Source organism: Temnothorax americanus, unplaced genomic scaffold (genome assembly GCF_048541705.1).
Source record: "Temnothorax americanus isolate GAGA-0224 unplaced genomic scaffold, ASM4854170v1 Scaffold21, whole genome shotgun sequence".
NCBI classification, from domain to species: Eukaryota; Metazoa; Arthropoda; class Insecta; order Hymenoptera; family Formicidae; genus Temnothorax; species Temnothorax americanus.
In genome coordinates this window covers 3,687,031-3,712,500 of record NW_027509349.1, presented here as the reverse complement: position 1 = coordinate 3,712,500, position 25,470 = coordinate 3,687,031, and the positions used below count along the sequence as shown (strand labels likewise).

Genomic DNA, 25,470 nt, shown 5'->3' with positions numbered 1-25,470 from the left:
CTTCCCGTTTTAAAACTATCGTGTTCTCCACTGGAACAACTGAGAACAAAATTTTTAAGACCAAAACAAGAACCTAAAGGGTACTTTACTCTTCATCGGAAATATTATTTTTTTATTTTCTTCGTTAAAAATCTTGTTCCAGGCTTCCCGCTTTAAAACTATCGTGTTCTCCACTGGAACAACTCAGAACAAAATTTTTATGACCAGAACAAGAGCCTAAAGGGTACTTTACTCTTCATTGGAAAAATTATTTTTCGATTTTCCTCGGTAAAAATCTTGTTCCAGGCTTCCCGCTTTAAAACTATCGTGTTCTCCACTGGAAAAACTCAGAACAAAATTTTTGAGACCAGAACAAGAACCTAAAGGGTACTTTACTCTTCATCGAAAATATTATTTTTTAATTTTTTTCGTTAAAAATCGTGTTCCAGGCTTCCCGCTTTAAAACTATCGTGTTCTCCACTGGAACAACTGAGAACAAAATTTTTAAGACCAAAACAAGAACCTAAAGGGTACTTTACTCTTTATCGGAAATATTATTTTTTTATTTTCTTCGTTAAAAATCTTGTTCCAGGCTTCCCGCTTTAAAACTATCGTGTTCTCCACTGGAACAACTCAGAACAAAATTTTTGAGACCAGGACAAGAACCTAAAGGGTACTTTACAAGATTTTTACCGAAGAAAATCGAAAAATAATATTTCCGATGAAGAGTAAAGTACCCTTTAGGCTCTTGTTCTGGTTTAAAAAATTTTGTTCTGAGTTTTTCCAGTGGAGAACACGATAGTTTTAAAGCGGGAAGCTAGGAACAAAATTTTTACCGAAGAAAATCGAAAAATAATATTTTCGATGAAGAGTAAAGTACCCTTTAGGCTCTTGTTCTGGTCTTAAAAATTTTGTCCTGAGTTGTTTCAGTGGAGAACACGATAGTTTTAAAGCGGGAAGCTAAGAACAAGATTGTTAACGAAGAAAATTAAAAAATAATATTTTCGATGAAGAGTAAAGTACCCTTTAGGCTCTTGTTCTGGTCTTAAAAATTTTGTTCTGAGTTGCTCCAGTGGAGAACACGATAGTTTTAAAGCGGGAAGCTAGGAACAAGATTGTTAACGAAGAAAATTAAAAAATAATATTTTTGATGAAGAGTAAAGTACCCTTTAGGCTCTTGTTCTGGTCTCAAAAATTTTGTTCTCAGTTCTTCCAGTGGAGAACACGATAGTTTTAAAGCGGGAAGCTAAGAACAAGATTGTTAACGAAGAAAATTAAAAAATAATATTTTCGATGAAGAGTAAAGTACCCTTTAGGCTCTTGTTCTGGTCTTAAAAATTTTGTTCTGAGTTACTCCAGTGGAGAACACGATAGTTTTAAAGCGGGAAGCCTGGAACAAGATTTTTAACAAAAAAAATTAAAAAATAATATTTTCGATGAAGAGTAAAGTACCCTTTAGGTTCTTGTTCTGGTCTCAAAAATTTTGTTCTGAGTTTTTCTAGTGGAGAACACGATAGTTTTAAAGCGGGAAGCCTGGAACAAGATTTTTACCGAGGAAAATCGAAAAATAATATTTCCGATGAAGAGTAAAGTACCCTTTAGGCTCTTGTTCTGGTCTTAAAAATTTTGTTCTGAGTTGTTCCAGTGGAGGACACGATAGTTTTAAAGCGGGAAGCCTGGAACAAGATTTTTAACGAAGAAAATCAAAAAATAATATTTCCGATGAAGAGTAAAGTACCCTTTAGGTTCTTGTTTTGGTCTTAAAAATTTTGTTCTCAGTTGTTCCAGTGGAGAACGCGATAGTTTTAAAGCGGGAAGCCTGGAACAAGATTTTTAACGAAGAAAATAAAAAAATAATATTTCCGATGAAGAGTAAAGTACCCTTTAGGTTCTTGTTTTGGGCTTAAAAATTTTGTTCTGAGTTGTTCTAAGCGGTTTGAAATATATTCTAGATCGACAGTTTTGTAAATCATTTTGTTTACGAATAAATGGCTAATAACTGTTATTTTAAAATTTATTCTGTTTTCAATATCTCTTAAAGTTTTTTTAACTAATCGAATTAATACTTTGGAACAATGTTTGGAACAACTAGAACAATCTGTAGCGATAAAAAAATTTTCGATTTTTGAAAAAAGGGGGGCCAGCCAAAAAAATCGTTTTTTTTATTTTATTAAAAAACTGTTTGGAATTAAGGAATATCGTTTTGGAACAATGTAGTACAAAGTCAGAACAACCTGGAACAACTTTCAAAAATATGAATTTCAAAAAAAGGGGGGCTAACTTCATACACTCCATGATTTCAGGGTAAATTTTAAGAGAAAATTTTCTCTGTGTACTTACATCGAGTAAAGAATTTGAAGAATTTTTCACAGGGTGTAAATTAGGGTGAAAATATTATTTTGTAGAACTTTCAACTTTTGCGAGCATTAAAATCTATTTACGAGTTATTGGAGAAGAAATAACAAGATTATTGAAATTCCAGCAATAATAAGTAACCCAATCTTTTAATGTTATTAAATTTTATATCATTTATCTATTAATTAATCGAGAGGTATCTCCTTTGAAGTCTGTAAGAGAAATATAATTATACTATTGTAAGTAAATAATGTAAACAATTTGCCAAGAAAAGATTTATTCTTTAGACAATAAGATATATCTTTTATTGAAATTAATTGCAGCTTATATAGGGTGAATTACTAACGGTGTTACAGGATAATATTTCTGAAATTGAACGAAATATGAAATTCTTATTTTTTAGCGACTGTTTGGTATCGAAGCGGACATTGTGTGATAAAGTTAATTTTTTTCGTCCGTTTTCGATATTAAACAGTCGCGAGAAAATAAGAATTTTATATATACCCATTTATTATACCCGTTTACTTACAGAAATATTAGCCTGTAACATCTTTAGTGATTTATTTTATATATAAAACAGCAAAATAGCGACGTTACTCGAATTAACAGAAAGTTTAACATTGGAAATAAGGATGTGTAATTTGCAATGTAACGCATTCTCGATTAATCTAGTCACAATGTAATGTATTTAAGCAAAGGGTATTTATACGTAGCAAAAACCGTATGTCTGGCCAAGTGATCGATAGAGGTTAGCGAGAGGGTAGTCAGGGGAAGTAGAGATTAATATGTCAATTAAAGTGTCTGCTGTGACAGTTATTTCTCTGTATAAGCGACTAGTGAGGGGAGTTCTCTCCATCACTTCAATTATGTATACATAGTCTACAGAGTGTTTCACTTCGGCCTTATTCGTCAAAAACAAATGCTCTTTTTATCCACGGAAACGTCGAAGTAGGTTTTCGAGTAATTAACGAAGAAAAATAAAGAATTCTCGCACAATATTGTCATCATGAACGTTATATCGTCCTTAATTCTAACTGGGATGTTTATTTCCTCGAAATGTTAATTTTCGTATAATGACAAGTTTTTCTTTGGAAAGTTGCGGCAGACGCTGATTTCCCTTGACATTTGCACTAACCCGACTCCAAGCTAGTCAAGGACTCCGGCTGTTAAAAGATGATGTGGCAGAAGTGGAACACTCTGTATACATCGCGACGATTACGCGGCGTGCACGCATGAACGGATAGCGACCTTCTGGAAAGTTTTCTTTCCGAATTGTTGTACATCGCATCTTGCCGTTGGTAGCTTTAAACGCATGGGCGGTTGAACAACAAAACAAAGCCTAGATTCAATCTCTAGGTCAAGTACTCGGTGAATCCTCGAGAGAACTAACAGATCAGCAGTATTTATTATATTTGAGCGTTTAATATTAGAAATTATATGATTTTTCACGATTTTCGCGTCAATCGTGGATAGCGATAAGATAGAGAATTGCAAATTTTCGTGAGAAAGAAAACCCCATAATATATTGCTTTCTAGTGACCCAAGAATATACGATTTCTTGAATATAGGCGAAAGTATACGCTGTGTCATTGAATTTGATTAGGAGATAATCGCGGTTTGGAAAAACCTCGCCCGTCACTCTGTTAGAAGATCCCAGAAAACCGTATTCGTTTCCTGTGCAAACGTATTTTGTACGTAAATGTTGGGGTACCCCCCGCCGAAATCGGCGCGGAGTATTGTATGCATATTGTATACATCATATCCGGAAGTTTTAGTTATCGCTTATCCGTGAAATTTAGGCGCGATGAAAAACGCGCTTATTTATTAATTAACAGTATTGTTGGTGCATCATTTGCGTGTACTTTTCTTTGTCCGTTCTGTCGAGGTTTAATCTCTTGTTTTCTTTGTTTGTATCACTACTGCTACTGCTACTGCTATTACTACTACTACTACTACTACTACTGCTACTACTGCTACTACTGTTGTTACTGCTGTTGCTACTATTGCTAATATTATTACTATTACTGCTACTATTACTAATTGTATTACTACTGTGGTGCATACATAAAAATAATCATTCTACAGCCAAGGAAAGCACTTACTTACTTTATTTTATTTCTTTTAAGTAAGTTTTTGGTAATTATGCAGTATAGGGGAGGCACCTTCGATGACCTTGACCTTGACATATGTTGTCAAGGTCACCCTCCTGAGTGACTTTCAGAAGGTTTTAGCCGTCGCTCGTTTTTTATTAAAAAGTTATAAACAAAAAGTTTTTTGAAAATATAGCAGTTATTTTAAGTACTGAGAGGCATAAACGACTAATATTACGTTTTTCTTTAAAGCAGAGAATACTTTATTTCGCGAGAAAGTCGCTGCTTTACCAAAACACAACATTTAAAGCAGTAAATTGTTGATAAATTGAAAATTTTTTGTTAAAGCAGAGAATACTTTATTTTGCGAAAAAGTCGCTGCTTTACGAAAACACCACATTTAAAGCAGTAAATCGTACCTATGTAGGTTAGTGACGCGCTTTAAAAGTATTTAAGTGTTTAAAGCGCGTCAACTAACCTATATATGCACCTATATATGCTATATTTTTCAAGTTTTTTTGTTAATAACTTTTTAACGAATAGCGAGCGACGGCTAAAACCTTCTGAAGGTTACTCGGGGTCATGACCTTGACAACATATATCAAAGTCATTGAAATCGGTGAGGTTGCTAAACTTTTTTTTGTTAATAACTTTTTAATAAAAAACGAGCGACGGCTAAAACCTTCTGAAGGTCACTCAGGAGGGTGACCTTGACAACATATGTCAAGGTCAAGGTCATCGGAGGTGCCTCCCCTATACTGCATAATTACCAAGTTTTTTTACAACAAATAATATTTTCTTACTAATAGTTTTCAAATATCTTGACACAAGTCTTTGAAAACCAGAATATTGTTTTGAGTAAATGTAATGTTTAGAATGAATTTATGGTAGATTTGCAAATTAAGTATTTGATAAGGTTACCTATATATCCACAAATCTACCATAAAGTCAATATGAGCATTACATTTACTTAAAACAATATTCTTTTCAAACACTTGTATCAAAGATATTTGAAAACTATTAGTAAGAAAATATTTTTTGTTGTAAGAAAACTTACTTAAAAGAAATAAAATTAAGTAAGTGCTTTTCTTGGCTGTAGAATGATTATTTTTGTGTAGCCGCATGTGCCCCTACGCTCCCTATCAAGATGACACCACACTAATTAATCGCGCGCGGGCAAAACGCGCTTTTTCGCGAGCACTCGGCCGCGCTAACTAAAATATATAAGAAACAAATTTTTTCGGCAACAATACTCATTGCTCTGATCGACGCTCTCACCGACAATCTTATCGGACGACAAGAGCTAGCCGGGAATATATTTATGGAATCTTACGATTCCAATTCGCAGAGAGTCGCATAGTATTTTTGGGGACACATCTTCCACATACGTCATTTCATCCAACTATACACTCTTCTACACTACCATCATTATCCCGCGATCGACAACGACTCGAACCCTAAACTCTTTACTATACTATTACTGCTATTACTAATATTATCACTACTATTACTACCATCACTACTATATTATTATTATTATTATTATTATTATTATTATTATTATTATTATTATTATTATTATTATTATTATTGTTACTACTACTACTATTACTTGACTAACAATAAGTGGAATGGAAGCATGAAAATGTAGCTATCAAAAAGCTACGAAACGTTGGTCGTAAGTAAATAGCGGGCCGATTGACTCAGGAAACGATCGCGGAATAATTTCCGTGTTTTCATATCGACGGCACTTCCAGTTGCACGATTACGCTGCGAGGATTACGCGATCGGCTCGAGAATGTGTCGCGCAGTATTGCGTCAGGATTGCAGTGTACCCGTCATTGGGATTGCATTGCATCAGGTTGCGCGATCGAAAAAAAAAACGCTGGGTGGTAAAAACGTTTGCGGATGATCTGTGGCGCGTACAATGGTTCTTCTAATTGTTCTTTTCGAGCGGGCGACACTCGTCGGGGATTGCGTTATCTTGCGCGATAGGAATGCTCACGATTATGGCCAACTACTGGGCATTCAAATTACTGGAAAGTCATTAGACATGCGACTGCAGAGAGTGAAAAAAATAGCCTATTTACCGCACTACCATATACACGGAGAGAATTTTCTCTTAAAATTTACCCTGAAATCATGGTAGTTGTGGGACAACATGTACCACCAAGAATTTTATGCGAGCTATTCTGATTAAATCGATTAAAGGGAAAGAGGCAGTAAGAGCCGGCGCGGTAAATAGGGCGCAAGTTATATATATTTCTTATCGTCAATACATAAAAAATTCGCGAACGTTTCGACCATTTTTTGTGGTCATCTTCAGCGCAATAAATTAGAAACGTGTAAATTAGAAACTGTATTGTAACGCGGTCATTGGGCTATTGTATACTCGCACGTTGCACGTTCCTTTTCCATGCGGTCATTCTGGTGTGTGTGCGCTACTCCATAGGCAAGCAACCTTGAGTCTCTCTCAAGTTAGAAGGCCAGGACCAGGAGGACCATGCTGATGCATTTGGTACTTCATTATATGTTACACGATACAATGAAATCGTGAACGGTATAGCGCACAAAACGGTAGACCACTGTCTGCCTCTTTCCCTTTAATCGATTTAATCACGAGAGCCTTATAATTTTTAATTTTTATTCTGATTAATATCTACCTTAATAAAAAATATTAATATCTATTACATTAAAATATAAAATATGTTTGATTAATTTTACTAAAATATATATAGAAAATTTCAATAATTTTTTAAAATTTACCAATCTGCTTGGTAATTTTTATCACGTTGTTTGTAAAATGTCTTTTGTATATTTTAAAAATTCCTTGGTTGCCAAGTTGTCCCAAGTTTGTAGTGAATTTAAGGGTAAAATATAACAAAAAGTTCTCTTTGTATCGAAAGAAACGTAAAGTATAAGACTCTCTTGCAACATCAACATTGTTTGGGTCGAGAACATTTATTAATTTTATTAATTTTATTGTTCTTGTATTTCTTTTCTTTTTCTACGCTAAAGGTTTTATTACCTGTTAATAAAGTTTATTATTATTATTATTATTATTATTAATTTGAGATTTCGTTAGATCTCTCGGGCATATTGTGTTAGAAAATTATAACTGGAGTGTCCTAAAAAGACTGCTCTTTTCAGATATTTAATTTGCCAATTTTTCGACGAAAATAATATACATATAGTGCAGTTAAAATAATGTCGGTTAAAATACTTATTCCTAGATTTACTTCTTTATTTTAAGATCGCAATGTCTAGAAACCGCAAGCTGTGTACGTGCTACTTAATGTAAAAATATGCTAATTGCGTTGTTTTTTACCGCGTTTCCTTCTATTGGAGTTTCCATACGCGATATACAGATCCTTATCACGTATTCCGCGAATTTTACCACCCGTATCCCCATCGTGTTGTTATTTTCTAGCGAATTTAGCGACTGTTTATTCATTTCTTTTATATTGCAAATTGCAAAAATATTTTTACGCTAACTGAATCTATTTGACGTTATTTGATGAAAGTTACTGCAAGTTACTGCAAAGTTACGGCATCAAGAATCTGCAGAATGACAGATTTGAAACATCGATGAATCTCTCTCTCTCGTGACAAATAAATAGAAATAAATAGAAATATTCGAGTCAGTAAAAACGTGCTCGATGAATTTGTTGTGTCGCGCGCGGGTCGATGATAGAGTATCGTTATCGACGAGATAACGATCGTTTGGAACGTCCAGCAGGAATAGCATTGCATTGCTACCGGGGTTTAGTATCGCGCGAGCCGTGAAAGTGGATCAAAAGTCGTGCCGAGGGGAGTGTGCGAGAAGATGAGGATGACGACCCCGTTCAGAGTTGCTCTCAATGAATCAGGAAACGTAGATCGTTGACATCTCCGCTGACTAGATCTAATTTCGAATTTGCTCTGTTAAGATAAAGAGCAAGAGAGAGTCTACCGAGAGATACAACAAAAAAGATAAGCTGATAAGAGATAATAAAAGAAATCGTTACGACGACCATTAGTTCTGGAGGGCAAGACACAAATAGATGAAGAGGGGAAGGAATGAGTGAGGAATAAGTAAAAAAAGAATGAGAAAGTGTCATTCAAAACTGTGGATAAAACACGAAAAGAGTATAGCTGGATTGGCGTGTAAAGGAGTGCGAAGAACTGAGATTAGAGAGCAGCAATCAGAGCTGAGGGGGTGAGTCTCGTTTTTTTTTTTTTACGAGGATGATTGGAATCGTCGAGAGATGATTTTGCGACTTACGTACCGAGCGTAAAGAAAAGCGAATTTTTGTGAAAAATATAGAAGAGTGGAGTGAATAAACTGAGAAAAGAAAAATCGGAAAAGAGGGATTAGCTAGCGCAGACAGACAGGCGCAGTTGGACGTTTCACTTATGAAGAGGGGCTAGGATATTAATCAACTGAATCTTATTTTTTTGTATTTCTACCTTTTCCCCTTCTTGTGCTAAGAAATGCCCGATTGTACATCGGTCACGTGGATCAGACATGACCAAGATAAGCTCTTAGTGACAAAAAATTAATGGCGAATTTGAAAGATAAAGAAGAGGGATGAAATGTCGAGCAAGTGGAAAACGACTGAGGATCAAACGCATTAACGTGCTGGAAATTTATTTTTATGTAGATTAACGATGATTAATTAATGAACGGCGAAGATAACACTTTGTTTTCTTATCAAAGAAAGTATAAGTTGTATAAGTTGGGAAGAAAGAGAATAAATGGAGTAAGTTCTAAAGAAGCAAACTCGAAAATTAAAAAGAAGATAAAGAAATAAAAACGCAGGAGTGAATAAGTGAAAGACAATAACAAAATTAGCATAATTGAAGCATGAAATTTTCGGCGGCTGTGCCATACGTAGACTAATCACGAATGGAAACAGCTTTCAACGGAGAAGCGGAGGTAGTAAACAAAGAAAGGAAAAGAAAAAGAAAAGAACGAGAAAACATTTTTTAGATGAAAAATCTCTTGATAGGATTAATTGTAAGACGAGAAATTCTACTGATCGCGTTGATTAAAATAAGTATATAATTAGTTCTAAGAAAAGTGAAAGACACGGTAAAAAAGACTGAAGAAGGTAAAGAAAAGAGAAGTAGAAATTTTTAAGAGTGAAACAACTGCAAGATTAAGAAGTAGTGACGTGGATCGAAGATCGAGGAGGAAAAATGAACGCGCGTCTGCACGAGATGGAAGAAGAAAGACGAGGAGGTAAGGCGAGAGAAGAGGATGAAAACATCATTCTCGGTGATGGTCGTCAACAGCGGGGTCGTTGCTCCGATCTCCGCGACTGGATCGGCAAGGCGTCGGATTACGTCGGTGTCGATGCGCGTCACATGGCAAGAGGAAACGGAATCGATTTTCCGTCGTGCGAATTGCTGAAACCACCGCCGTCGTCTTATGGTCCAGCGATCGCGTTTAGCAACGTCAATGTCTTACCCGGCAATATTGCCGCACCCTCTTCCAGCCTTACGTCACACGCTGGCGATAATACTAGATCACGAGCTTGCGATATCGGGACGACATCTTGCTCCACGATTCCGTATGCGTCTGGGCTGAGTTGCAACGTGGCGTGTAGTAATGCACCAGCGACGTCGTGCAATATCGCGTCAGCAACGTGCAATGTCGCTTCAGCGGGCGCCGATTGCGACGATCCGGTGGAAACAAGGTGGTTCCGTAACGACGGTCACTTGGCCGACCCGCAGTCGGGGACTCGCGCGGCGAATACGGCGGCTTCAAGGACTTGCCAGCTGGGTCCGATTGACGTTGAGGACCTCGCGATGTACTTTGATCCACCGACGGACGGCTGCAAACCGCCTTCGGCGGGTAATCGCGCGATCTACTCGAGGAGATCGCGATACGCGCAGGCCGCAAGGATGGACCAGCCCCGAGAGTATCGTCGCGATCTGGATTTCCGTGATCTACCCTCTTGCGATTTAGCGCCTAACCATTTACGAACTTGCGACATGGGTCCCAGCACTCTGGGATATTGCGATTTAGGGTATAGCGATTTACGACTACGTGAATCGCTATTTTGCGCTCCAAGACTTAGCGACTCGCAATTTTGCGACGTGAACCCTCATGCCGCACACCCGTGCGAGGAGCAGCCGCGCGAACCGGGCCGATACGATCTGGAACAGGGCGATCCAGGACCAGGCAATTGGTTTTGCAACAACTGCCCGGAACTGTTCAATTTCTGCAGCGAGGACCGGTGGCTACAGTGCCCGGCGAGCGATCGCTGTCCCCTTTACGACACCTCGTACGCTTATGGCGCACCCATCTTGCCGCCATGTATGTACGATAATGGTTACGATGATAATGATAACTTGCATCACGGCTACGTGGAGGACGAACAGCTCCTCGAGAATTACTTGTAAGTTGGCGATTATCGTAATGTTCTTTTGTTTTTCCCGTTTTTACCTGCTGTTCTTTGACACCGTGACGTTACAAATAGTGAATCAATTCTATAAAAGTTTTTTTCTGGATAAATCTATTTTCTTCTAATTAATTTAAATCTTTTTTAATTTTAATTCAATTTTATCCATCAATTGTAACCTAATTCAATTTAAATTCCTCTACTCAATTTTAGTAGTTTTTAAAATTCTTTTAACGAAAATTAGTTTTTATAAACTTTATGATAAGAGTTTTCTTAAACATTTAAACAAATTAACTCGTTCCAAAAAAACTTTTTCTTTCAATTAAAGAAGTTTGCATGTCACTTATAGTTTGTACAACATGGAACATTCTATATTAATCTGCGCCGAAGAAAAAAAATGAATTGATTGTATCGTTTTTCCGCGGGAATTTTCCGTAACGTTTAATTACGTCGACCGGATTAGCCGATCAGTTTGACTTTGACTGGTTTGAGTCCGCTAGCGGTAGGAGGGAGGTGAAGGAAAGAAAACGTGACGAGATCGTAGGATCGATTTCGAAGTATCGTTCGAAGGTCGACCTGCCGCGGTGATAACGCTTCGCTTCGCGATAACGTCGACGTTTTCCCTCGATGGACGACCGAAAAAGATGCACTTTCCAATCTGCCAATAGCTACGAATGTATTCTGCATGTATTCTGCAGCGACAGCAATTGAATGCGCTCGAGTTAATGTTGATACTTCAAGCGGTTTTTATGATAGACAATCTCTTCGCTTCTTAGACTGAGACTTTATCCATCTCAGATATTTCGGGAGGGAGTTTTTTAGAATTTGTCTCTGTAACGAAATTTTCTCTCTCCCTCTCCTTTTCCCTCTCCCTCTCCCTCCCCCTCTCTCCCCCCTCTCTTTCTCTCTTTATGAGGGTTGTTGTATACTTTAAAATAATGTTGGTAAAACTATTTCTTTAGCCGAAAGCAAAGTCGGCAAAAGTTTACAAAATTTTTAGTGCATTAAATTCAATGAAACAGGTCTAATTTCTACTAAAAATTGGTATTTAAATGTTATCTTTGTCAAATGATACGCGTGCATATTCGCGCTTGGTAACCGAGTAGCCTACTTACTCCGAAATCAAGCGGTGCCCGCAGCGTGCACAGCATGCATTATGATGCACGATTGGTGTAACCAATATGTAGCGTAATGTCGAGCCAAGTTGACGACAGCGACTTTCTAGAATCGGGCAATGAGACCGTTTATCGTGTATGATAGTGCACCTGACACGTGATAGCGACACTTCGCTCACGAGGTACTTTAGGACGTCTGTTTGCGGAAAAAAGTCTAGTAGAAGATAGTCAAGAGAGCTATCGTTCACGCGTGATTCATTCTATATGAAAAACGCGCAAAAGAAGAGTGTGTATATAATATATATATATATATATATATATATATATATATATATATATATACACACACACACACACACACATATAAATTAACTTGTATTTTATTGTCCCTGAAACTTTGAAACGCATTTTCTCAGAAACTATTGACTTAGATTAAAAAAACTATAAGTAGGTATCATTTTAAATAGAATTAAAAGATCTTGAAATCATTTGCTACTTTTCACCCTTGTTGTCAGTTAAGATTTTTGAGAGGGTTGTTATCCCGCCTAGGCGGTTAGCCCAAAGAAGTAGGTGAATTTATGACAAGAACCTGTTTTCCTCGCAAACAAAATTGACCTGTTCCTTTTTCGGAAAAATCACTTATAGATTCCAAAATAATCCCGGTGAACACTTTTCGTTAGAACACTCTGTATATATAACATTTCAAAACTACATTAACTTTTCTACATGAAATGCATGGGTGTTTTTCACTTTCTACCATAATTTTTTTTGTCAATTATTGTCGTGAAAATTCGTCTTTTGGCAAAGAATGTTAAAAATATTCTCTTGATATAGTTTGCAGTTTATTGATATATTTCTCTGCAGAGTTTATAATACATGTCAATTTATAAAACATTTGTAAAGATCGCAGATTGCGCAATATAATAGAAGTACCTAATATCGTATGGACTATAGCTTATTTCGCAGCCGATAGACGAAAGGAACTTTTTGTGTTGTTGCAGGAGCAATGAGAAGAGGAAGGAGAGGTCCCGCGATGCAGCGCGCTGCAGACGCAGTAGGGAGACCGATATCTTCACCGAACTCGCGGCCGCGCTTCCGGTCGCGCCGGAACAGGCAGCGCTTTTAGATAAGGCCAGCGTAATGAGACTGGCAATTGCTTTTCTCAAAGTCCGGGCCATTGTGGATTCCAGTAAGTATTTATGAAAGTATCTGAATGTCCGGCTTTATCATAATATAGCAAAGATGTTTTCTTCTTTGGAGATGCAAGACATCATCTATTCAACTAGAAATATGGAAATATACTCGTTGCAAATGTAAAGGTTATAACAGAACGCCTATATTAGGCGTTTTTTTTCTTTTGGAAAAATGTGTATTTTCTTGAAAACTGTACTATACAAAAGTTGTAGGATTTCGAGGGAAACGAATAATGGTAAACTTAATTTGCGAAAAAAATCGATTTTTTTAAGGTCACATATAGAGATCATTGCCATTTTTTTAAATAGAATTATATGATTTTTTTTACACAATGATTCTTCTAATTGTTTTACACATAACAGTATTAAGGTAGAGTTATTAAAATATTAATAATTGTACGATATTTTATACTTTATCCTGGCACATTTTGACATGAAATGTAAAATATCTAGTAAACTATTCATTTTTTGGTAACTGTACTTTAATACTTTTATGTACAGAATAATAAAGTGAATCAATTGATGTAAAGAAATCTCATAGTTGATTTGTAATATGCAACTACATGTCTTTTTTGAAAAGCAACAATGTGTTTCTTTTACAATCTTATTATTCTGTATCTATCTATATATATATAAAACAAAGTCGGATTAGTTACACCACTTATAACTCAAGAACGGCTGTACAGATTTTAATGATCTATGATTTGTTGGATTCGTCTCCGCCCCGAATAGCATAATAACTAAAAAAAAAAAAAAAAAAAAAAAAAAAAAAAAAAAAAAAAATAGAAAGATATCCAAATACACATAGACAAATACCGGGGCCGGGGCGAAGCTAGTTATACATAAAGTGTTAAGGTACAGTTACTAAGAAATGAATAGTTAACGAGATATTGTATATTTTATGTCAAAATGTGCCAGAATAAAGTATAAAATATTTTAAGAACTATTAATATTTTGATAACTCTACCTTAATACTTTTATATGTAAAATAATTAGAAGAATCGTATTATGTAAAAAAATCATATAATTATATTTAAAAAAATGGCGATAACCTCTTTATGTGACTTTAAAAAAATCAATTTTTTCGAAAATTGATTTTACCATTATTTGTCTCACTCGAAACTCTGCAACTTTTGTATGGAACATTTTTCAAGCAAATGTGTAGATATTCCTTTAAAAAATCATCTGATACGGGCGCTCTGTTACACCCTATATAGACGCAGTCTTCCAAATCTATATATTTATAAATGTGGGATGTTTAGGCGCATTATTCTCATAATTTTAGGCCGAGTTAGGATTAATGAAAGCATATTATTAAATAACAGCGTTGGAGCGGTTAAAAATTTGTAGGAACGATTTACTTTTATTTTATATTATTGATTATGTGTAGCTGTTATCGTTAGAATTCATTTGAATTCAAATTCCGCCAATACCCGATTTAACTAGTCAAAACTAGTTTTATTAAAAACCTTTCGTCAATACTAGTATTAACTGGTCAATTCTAGAAATAATGGACTGTCAGTGAAAACTAGATCTGACTGAAGAATTGATTTGTTAAAATATGTTAATAGTTTTTACTAGGCAAGACAAGTCCTCACTGAGTTGGGCCAGTTAAACGTTGGTAATTATTCAGAAAAGGGTCTTTTCCGAATTTCGATATTTTTTGTATCAGTATTAAAAGGAAGTAACTTGCTGATATGTGTGTATTGACAGTACAGAGTATACATATAGGAGGAGGAAAGGCCTTGACCTTCAAGGTCATTGACCTTTCCCGTTACTCGTTGTTTATTAAAAAGTGATTAACAAAACAATTTGCTTATAAACGAAAGAATGTTGTGTGGGTGGACCAACTATTACTGCTTTAACCTCTACAGGACCGGCTCCTTTTTTGGACGACCTTTTTAGTTTTAGTGCTAGAACATTTTTGTCCTTGTCGGTGGATTGAACTACGAAAAAGACGGCGCCACTTTAGCGTCTAATATTAGGCTTCCGGTCCCGGAGAGGTTAACAAAGCGGGTGGAAAAGCGTATGCATGGATGCAGTGAGTTCCGCCTCGCGGGGGGCTCTACCTCTAAAGAAACTTAACTCAACTCAATTGTTGTGTAGGTAGAAAAGTGTATGTGTGATCATACACGTGTGATCCACCCACACAACAATTGGGTTGGGTTAGGTTAGTTTTTTTAGGTGGAGCCCTTCCCGCAGGAGGGCAAAATCTACTGCATCCACTTTTCCACCTGCTTTGTTAAAGCAGGAGTTTATTATTACTTTTCCCTAGTTACAACTAGTTTTACCTAAAGTTACAATTAGTTTTACCTAAAAACGTGTTTTAACGGTGAGTGTGCTTCGTTAAAACTGATTTTAACTTGTTAGAACGGGTGTTAACTGAAAAATTTTTAGAGAATACCGGTATTGTCAAATACATTTGGTTATTTCTAAAATTGATCAGTTAATACTAGTATTGACGAAAGGCCTTTGATAAAACTAGTTTTGACTTTTAAGCGAGCTACACACACAGAGATATGTATCAAGAAACGGTATCTTGATACCGTTTCATGAGACATGTCTCATCGTCTGTAAGAACGTCTCCGAAGATTTCATAAGGCGATATAATAAGTATCGATACATGCCTCTTGTTTCCTGTTCTTGATGGGATACATGGAGACCGAAACAATGATGCTGAAATATGTCTCAGCTAGTGTGTAGGGTAATCTCGCGACAGATACCTTACAAAAATCATGCTCTCAGTACTAGAAACAAGTGATACCTGCTACATATCGCAGTGTGTATATAGTACACGTGATCTGAGACATGTCTTATCGAGACTTTTTTTATGCTAGCAGAACCAAATTGGCAGAATCAAACCGGACCTATCGGAATATTTAGTACCTATGTTGTACTAATTTGTACCACTAATAACAATTTTGTACCTCGTGCCGTTTCGGAGAAAATCATGGCGCTGCTACCTTAGCATTAAGCTAGAAAGACCACAAGAAAGAAAAAGAAAAAAAAGAAAATTAAATACAGAAATTTGAAGGACTGAATTTGTACTAATTTGTACCATACAAATAAACTTAATATATTCATCCTTTCTGCTTCAAACAGCCCCTAATAAAACTCAGTCCTATTAGTCTCAAGAGTAAAGTACTTTTTCTCATCAGCAGAATCAATCGCTATTTGTAGATTCGATTCAGGATAATTTGTATCACAAAAATATGAAATTTCAGATTTTGTACCTCAGCCGTTTGACGGAAAACTACCCTCGATTCCTAACGAGATCGGGGGTAGTTTTTCATCAAACGGCTGGGGTACAAAATCTGAAACCTTATATTTTCGTGGTACAAATTATCCTGAATTGATTCTACAAGTAGTAATTGATTCTGCTGATAAGAAAGAGTACTTTACTCTTGAGACTGTTAGGGATTGGGGGTAGTTTCTTATCAAACGGCTAGAGTACAAAATCTGAAACTTTATATTTTCGCGGTACAAATTATCCTGAATCGATTCTATGAGTAGTGATTGATTCTGCTGATAAGAAAGAGTACTTTACTCTTGAGACTGTTAGGGATCGGTGGTAGTTTTTTATCAAACGGCTGGGGTACAAAATCTGCAACTTTATATTTTCGCGGTACAAATTATCCTGAATCAATTCTACGAGTAGTGATTGATTCTACTGATAAGAAAGACTACTTTACTCTTGAGACTGTTAGGGATCGGGAGTAGTTTTTTATTAAACGGCTGGGGTACAAAATCTGAAACTTTATATTTTTGCGGTACAAATTATCCTAATCGATTCTACGAGTAGTGATGCTGATAAGAAAGACTACTTTACTTTTGAGACTGTTAGGGATCGGGAGTAGTTTTCGAAGGATCCGCGGGGGTACAAAATCTGAAATTTCATATTTTTGTAATACAAATTATCCTGAATCGAGTCTACAAATAGCGATTGATTCTGCTGATGAGAAAGAGTACTTGACTCTTGAGACTAATAGGACTGAGTTCTATTAAGGGCTGTTTGAAACAGAAGGGATGAATATATTAAGTTTATTTGTATGGTACAAATTAGTACAAATTCAGTCCTTCAAATTTCTGTATTTAATTTTCTTTTTTTTTCTTGTGGTCTTTCTAGCTTAATGCTAAAGTAGCAGCGCCATGATTTTCTCCGAAACGGCACGAGGTACAAAATTGTTATTAGTGGTACAAATTAGTACAAAATAGGTACTAAATATTCCGATAGGTCCGGTTTGATTCTGCCGATTTGGTCCTGCTAGCTTAGAAGAGGTTTTATCGAGACAGTATCGCGATACTGTTTTTTGACACATATCTCTGTGTGTGTGTGTGTGTGTAGCCCGCTTAAACTAGTTAAACTTGTTAAATCGAATAATGACGGAATTCGGGTTCTAACAGTAACATAGCTATTTGTGTAATTTATGGTTTGATAAACCAAGAGTTTTTCTGACAATGAGTGAATATTTTCAAAATTTTAATCCAGATTTTAATATTGTATTTAGCGACTTTAAATGATTTTGGGATTTAATCGACAGCGTCTCACTAAATTTTCGACTCTCTTAACCAAGTTCCAGTTTCGCTGGCCAAATCCGAGTCGTCCGCAAAGACAGATAAACTATTTCCAAAAGCTCTCAATGGCTTTATGTTAGTACTCTCCAGTGACGGCAATATGGTCTACCTGTCAGAGAACGTAAGAGATTATCTCGGAGTGTCACAAGTACGTCAAACAAACTTCTATAAACAATTATTATGATTATGAGAAATAAATTAAGCAATAATATGTAAATAATACATAATGATTTAAATAATTCTTATATTTTTTTAACAATATTATCATATGTTTTAGGTAATTTTTGTAAAGTAAGTTTTTTCAACACGTAGCGAAATTGATTTTTGGTACACAGTCAAATTTATATAGAAAACTTAAATGTAAAATATATATTTATATAATTAATTAGAGAAAGTGCCGTAAAATATTCAGTTAGTTTCGTTATTATAAATGCAAGACATAATTACGAGTTTATGATTGCGGTGATCATTTTGCTGCGTTTCTCGTTGGAATAAAACTAAACAGCAGATCTCTATGCTTTGCATAGATGGACATGATGGGACAAAGTGTATACGAATACAGTCATCCCTGTGACCATGATGAATTGCGCGAGTGCCTGTCTTCGAAGTCGACGGATACCGATGAGAAACGTGGCCGCAACTTTTTCTTGCGGCTCAAATGCACCCTCACCAACAAAGGCAGGAAGGTTAATCTGAAGAGTGCTTCTTACAAGGTATATTAAAATGTGGAAATCCCTTTATCCATTCTAATAATTGCGATATGCGTGGCACGAAACGTTGAATAAATATAAATCTGAAAGAGAGAAAGGGAGGGTAGAGAAAGGGAGAGAGAGAAATCATAACAAATTTAATAAAAAATAAATAATTCTATTCTTAATCTATATATATAAAAATGTATGTATGTATGTATGTATGTATGTATGTATGTATGTATGTATGTATGTATGTATGTATGTATGTATGTATGTATGTATGTATGTATGTATGTATGTATGTATGTATGTATGTATGTATGTATGTATGTATGTATGTATGTATGTATGTATGTATGTATGTATGTATGTATGTATGTATGTATGTATGTATGTATGTATGTATGTATGTATGTATGTATGTATGTATGTATGTATGTATGTATGTATGTATGTATGTATGTATGTATGTATGTATGTATGTATGTATGTATGTATGTATGTATGTATGTATGTATGTATGTATGTATGTATGTATGTATGTATGTATGTATGTGTGTATGTATGTATGTATGTATGTATGTATGTATGTATGTATGTATGTATGTATGTATGTATGTATGTATGTATGTATGTATGTATGTATGTATGTATGTATGTATGTATGTATGTATGTATGTATGTATGTATGTATGTATGTATGTATGTATGTATGTATGTATGTATGTATGTATGTATGTATGTATGTATGTATGTATGTATGTATGTATGTATGTATGTATGTATGTATGTATGTATGTATGTATGTATGTATGTATGTATGTATGTATGTATGTATGTATGTATGTATGTATGTATGTATGTATGTATGTATGTATGTATGTATGTATGTATGTATGTATGTATGTATGTATGTATGTATGTATGTATGTATGTATGTATGTATGTATGTATGTATGTATGTATGTATGTATGTATGTATGTATGTATGTATGTATGTATGTATGTATGTATGTATGTATGTATGTATGTATGTATGTATGTATGTATGTATGTATGTATGTATGTATGTATGTATGTATGTATGTATGTATGTATGTATGTATGTATGTCCTTTATGCACTCTTAAACTATTCGACTGGTTTTGAAAGTATTGTATATGAAGTAGGGGTAGAATTTTCCGGGGAGTGTTATAGAATGTATAATTTTTCGTTACCGATCTTTTTGGGAACCGGTATTCGACATTTTTTCATTTTTTCGGGAAATAATTGACCGAATTTTAAAGAATTGTATATAAAACGGGGGTAAAATTTCCTGGGGAGTGCCATAAAGTGTATAATTTTTCGTTACCGATCTTTTGGAAAACCAGTATTAGAAATTTTTTAAATTTTTAGGGAAATAATTGACCGAATCTTAAAGAATTGTATATAAAACAGGGGTAGAATTTTCCAGGGAGTGCTACAAACTGTATAGTTTTTCGTTACCGATTTTTTTTAAAACCGCTATTCGAAATTTTTCCAATTTTTCGGGAAATAATTGACCGAATCTTAAAGAATTGTATATAAAACAGGAGTAGAATTTCTCGGGGAGTGCCATAAAGTGTATAATTTTTCGTTATTGATTTTTTTAGAAACCGGTATCAGAAATTTTTCCAATTTTTCTGGAAATAATTGACCGAGTAGAAAAATATTGGTTACGACATGTTTAATCCATGAACACTCTTTATATGTTTGTTCACAATAAGGATATTGAAACATAAATGAAGTTGTTTTAAGAAAAACGACTCTCGGGCGAAGCCCGGGTAACCAGCTAGTATTTTTTATAAATATGAAATCAAGGGACATGATACTCGTACGCGCGAAGTGTACGCGTAGCAAGGCGTAGATTGTGTATCTATATACTTGAGCCGACGAGTTGAGATCTAAATATATCATACGCACGCAAAAAAATAAAATCTATGCTCATCGAATAGCAGAGTTTGCGAAATAATACAATCTTCGCAATATTTCACTTATATGCTTTTCACAATATGCTCTTCCAAAGAATTTCTTCCAATAAAATTTTCTCAACCAATTTAGTGAATAATATACCCGTGATTGGAAATGCTCGGCAGGTGATTCATTGCACTGGCAGACTGACAAACATTCGCGACTCAAACTCGAATTCCATGGAAGTTGATAGTGAAGAACGACAAAAAGAGGATGAGGACACAGTACAAGACACGGGTATTTCTCTGGTGCTCGTGGGTAGCCCTATACCCCATCCCAGTAATATCGAGATACCTTTAGGACGCTATACCTTTTTGTCGAAGCACAGTCTCAGTATGAAGTTCACCTATGCCGACGAGAAGTAAGTGATTGAACCGCTTTTTTATCATTCTTTTGTTTTTACGTTTGAAATTCTGATGTGAAAATCTTGCTGAATTGTTTTCATATGCAAACCCGCAAAATAATTAGATCAAGAGACACGGTAGTGTCTCGCGCCAAGTACACGCGGAGCGAGACCGACCGTGACTCTTTTACGCGACGCGACGGGTTGCGAGTACCCGAGATGTTGAGATCTCGATAACGAGTGAACGGATCAAGTTCTAAGTAGGCTTGATCGATAGCTTGGGGTCCAATTAGGGGGGGGTTTCTTTCATAATATTCCGCTACGTGCCTTACGAGCGGAGATATTGCGACGCAAAGTCCAAATGTGAAAATTTATTTTTAAGATACTCCTCCTCCTAACGCCACGATCTATCAGAGAAACGTCACTTTCACTTTTTCGACGCTGGCGGCGCAGGTATCGCCAGTTTCGATATCGCGCGCGTATTTCAAAATTAGGTCGATAAACTTATCGGAGGAGGAAGATTTCTATTTAAGTAAAAATTAGGTATATATATAATAAATATTGAGTCAACGGAAAAGTAGGTTCTCTATGCTTGGCAGAAAGTGCCGCTAGGGAATTTTTAAGTCGATTCTTATGAATCAAGCTTGAATTTGATGTCTATGTATCCCAGGTTGCCGATGACAAGGTCCAGATAGTGCGCTTTATAGTTTTCGGTGTCCAGGTGTAATAATACGTTGAATTCGATGTCTACGTGTCCCAGGTTGCCGATGACGAGGTCCATATAGTGCGCTCCGTAGTTTTTGGTGTCTACGTGTATTAATATCTTGAATTCGATGTCCACGTGTCCCAGGTTGCCGATGACGGGATCCAGATAATGCGCTTCATAGATTTCGGTGTCCAGGTGTAATAATACGTTGAATTCGATGTCTACGTGTCCCAGGTTGCCGATGACGAGGTCCACATAGTGCGCTCCGTAGTTTTTGGTGTCTACGTGTATTAATATCTTGAATTCGATGTCCACGTGTCCCAGGTTGCCGATGACGGGATCCAGATAATGCGCTTCATAGTTTTCGGTGTCCAGGTGTAATCGTACGTTGAATTCGATGTCTAGGTGTCCCAGGTTGCCGATGACGAGGTCCACATAGTGCGCTTCGTAGTTTTCGGTGTCTACGTGTATTAATACCTTGAATCCAATGTCCACGTGTCCCAGGTTGTGGACCTCGTCATCGGCAACTTGGAACACGTGGCCATCAAATTCAAGGTATTAATACACCTGGACACCGAAAACTATAGAGCGCGCTATGTGGACCTCGTCATCGGCAACCTGGGACACCTAAACATTGAATTCAAGCTTGATTCATAAAAATCGACTTAAAATTTCCCTAGCGGCAGAATTAAAATTATGTCATGACATAATAAAAATCGCTGAATTAAAATTATGTCTAGACATAATAAAAATTGGACAAAAATTATGTTTAGACATAATAAAAATTGGATGAATTAAAATTATGTCTGACGTAAAAATAATTATCAAAAATATCGATACCTGAAGATATCGGTACATATACAGTTGCGAACAACATTCAGTAAGACACGCAAATAAAAATAAATAAAGAATTTTACAGTTAACGACTTATTAACATTAATCATGCTTTATTGCGATTATGTTTTATGTTGAAATTGAAAATATATACAAGGTGTACAACTAAAAGGGTTACAGATTATTATTTTTAAAAAACTGAGCAAAATATTAAATTGTTGTTTTCTTTAGAAATAATAGTCCGTAACACTTTTAGCTTCATACCTTGTATTATATACGGTTTATGAAATTATAAGATATATTGTTTATAAGATTAAGTTGCGTAACACTACAAAAAAGCGTGGATATCCGTACAAAATTACCTTTTTAAAAAGAAGGTAAAATGAGCGCCAAGTACACGCATAATAGTGTATATGTATTATGTTGTTACCCTGTTATGTTGTTACCTCGAAAAAAACAAAGTGGTAGTATTATACCTCCAAATAGCTTTATCCTGTACATACTGTTTATACAATGCGTAATATACTACAAAAAGGCGTGATATCCGCACAAAATTACCTTTTTAAAAAAGGTAAAAAAAGGCGCCAAGTACACGTATAGTAGTGTATATGTTGTTACCTAAAAAAAAAAGAAAGTGGTAGTATTATACCTCGAAAAAACCTAAGTAACAATGGTAGATCTTTATATCTCGAAAAATCTCGAAAAAATCTAAGCAGTAGTATCTTTATTTCCGAAAAATTATAACCCAAGTGATACACGTCACAAAATTATGTTACCTTATCAAAAGAAGAGTCGCGCTTCAAGTGATCTATTACAATTACAAAAAAGAAATGATATCTCTTTAAGTTAGAGCGCCAATTACAAAGAGAACATGTATATTGCCTCAAAAAATAATTGTTGCACTACATTGAAAAATCTTTACATTGTGTCAATTAGAAAAGAATGTATAATAACAATTTTATAAGATTAAAAAATTTTATTTAAATTTAACAAGGGAATACAAGATATTTAAATACAAAGTTATTTACATGTGTATTTTTTAATGACCACAAAGAATTACAGAAGTAACAGTACAAAATAAAAATATTTTATTAAAATACATAAATTTTTCTTGTAAAAAAACTTGGCGCTGCTAGACCTCGAAATTTTAAATAAATAAATAAACTTATTCTATACTTAATTATAAGCCGCATTATCCGCCGTCCGCGTAGTCACGCACACCCATATCACTCACTCCCACATCCACGCTGATAATCATTTAATATTACTCCCATTGTATTCTTCTCTGAATTATTTTTATTTATTGTTGTTTTTATTTATTTAAAAGGTCTAGCAGCGCCAAGTTTTTTTACAAGAAAAATTTATGTATTTTAATAAAATATTTTTATTTTGTACTGTTACTTCTGTAATTCTTTGTGGCCATTAAAAAATACACATGTAAATAACTTTGTATTTAAATATCTTGTATTCCCTTGTTAAATTTAAATAAAATTTTTTAATCTTATAAAATTGTTATTATACATTCTTTTCTAATTGACACAATGTAAAGATTTTTCAATGTAGTGCAACAATTATTTTTTGAGGCAATATACATGTTCTCTTTGTAATTGGCGCTCTAACTTAAAGAGATATCATTTCTTTTTTGTAATTGTAATAGATCACTTGAAGCGCGACTCTTCTTTTTGATAAGGTAACATAATTTTGTGACGTGTATCACTTGGGTTATAATTTTTCGGAAATAAAGATACTACTGCTTAGATTTTTTCGAGATTTTTCGAGATATAAAGATCTACCATTTGTTACTTAGGTTTTTTCGAGGTATAATACTACCACTTTCTTTTTTTTTTTAGGTTCCATTTACTGCGCATCATTTTACATTAATACAGTTTAATTAAGTCGTTGTTCTCTTGCACAATCGTCGTTGACTTGCATAATTAGCGAAATGATTGAATACCTTATCATTCTTATCATTATTCGATAAGTTGTGCTATACTTTATCGTACGCGAGATTTGAATATGATTTTCTTGTAACGCGTTATTTTTATGAATACACGTATTATTGTCAAAATAACTGAAATACATTATTGAATATTATTTTGCGTTATATTATTGGAAATATTTCTTGTCTTGTCTTAGATTGGCCGAATACTTTGGCTGGAACAGCGAGGAACTGATGGGTCAATCAGTCTTCGATTTTTATCACATACTCGACAATCTGCGGCTAAATAAGTGTTTCAAATGCCGTAAGTATTCTTTTTTTCTAATCAGTTTTACATTTATTTAGTAATACTTAAAAATTTGAATACTTAATAAAATTTCTTAAAAATCACATGAACATCCAGCGTATCTTTGATGCCTAAAAAGATTACGTCGTTTCTTTACTTTTATATGAAACTCGATGAAATTTCTATGAAATTTGTTAGGCTCGTTTGTCATATTGATTGCGAAAATTAATTAATCCTAAATTCTCCGTGTAAATTTCATTTTTTCAACATAGTACATTTCTTCATGATATATTCATATAGTACCGTTATTCGCCTGACTGACATCCAGCCGGAGCGGACCCTAAAATTCCTAAGAGAGTTATTTTCGTACCGTAAGAATTTTATTATGCGCGAGTTGCACATATATACCGAAGCATAAAACTAGTTGGTTGTTAAATGGCAATTCATGTAAAGGTTGTTATCATCGCATTGCTATTTTGTCTGACGATCGTTTTCAAGATATTACGCTGTACGCGAGTAACACGGATGCGAAACGCGATAGCCATCAAAATGAACGAAGTATAAAAGCGTGCATCGGAGAGGTAAGAGACTGGCAGCGCGGGGTGGGAGAGAACGCGAGAAGCGGTTTACAGAGTGGGTCGATCTGGGTGAATGACACGGCCGGGAGGGAAAAAGGTTTCAAGGACGATCGTGTCTCTTATCGGCGGCGCTACCCGCCGAAGACCTTCTACCCGCCGAAGACCTTTTTTTTATAGCTTCCAGGGACCTTAGACTAACGCGCGGCTAAAGTTATCGGTTACCAGTTATGCAATTGCTGCGTCTCCCATTGATATTTACGAGCGCAAACGTGACAGACTTTGCCGATTTCGGTAATTGACTCATAAAATCGCAGGTAGATAATGATAAATGAGACGCGATGACAAAGTGCGAGGCCGTAAAAACGTCGAAAGATATTTATTATCGTTCGACTGGTGTTTTACAATGAG

General features: G+C 35.3%; 1 protein-coding gene across 2 annotated transcripts in view; it reads left to right on the top strand.

Moving 5' to 3' along the window:
* Positions 1-25,470, top strand: part of Sima (HIF-1 transcription factor component sima) — a 73,381-nt gene that overhangs the window by 20,523 nt on the left and 27,388 nt on the right. The window contains exons 1-6 of one of the 2 annotated variants that reach the window (XM_077406823.1): positions 9,591-10,810; positions 12,930-13,117; positions 17,696-17,844; positions 18,224-18,409; positions 20,502-20,737; positions 24,396-24,502. In XM_077406823.1, the coding sequence (XP_077262949.1) occupies positions 9,606-10,810; positions 12,930-13,117; positions 17,696-17,844; positions 18,224-18,409; positions 20,502-20,737; positions 24,396-24,502 (2,071 nt within the window). In that variant the 5' untranslated portion in view covers positions 9,591-9,605. Of the gene's footprint in view, positions 1-9,590; positions 10,811-12,929; positions 13,118-17,695; positions 17,845-18,223; positions 18,410-20,501; positions 20,738-24,395; positions 24,503-25,470 lie in introns of those variants that run through there. The other variant, XM_077406824.1, reaches the window with a different exon arrangement.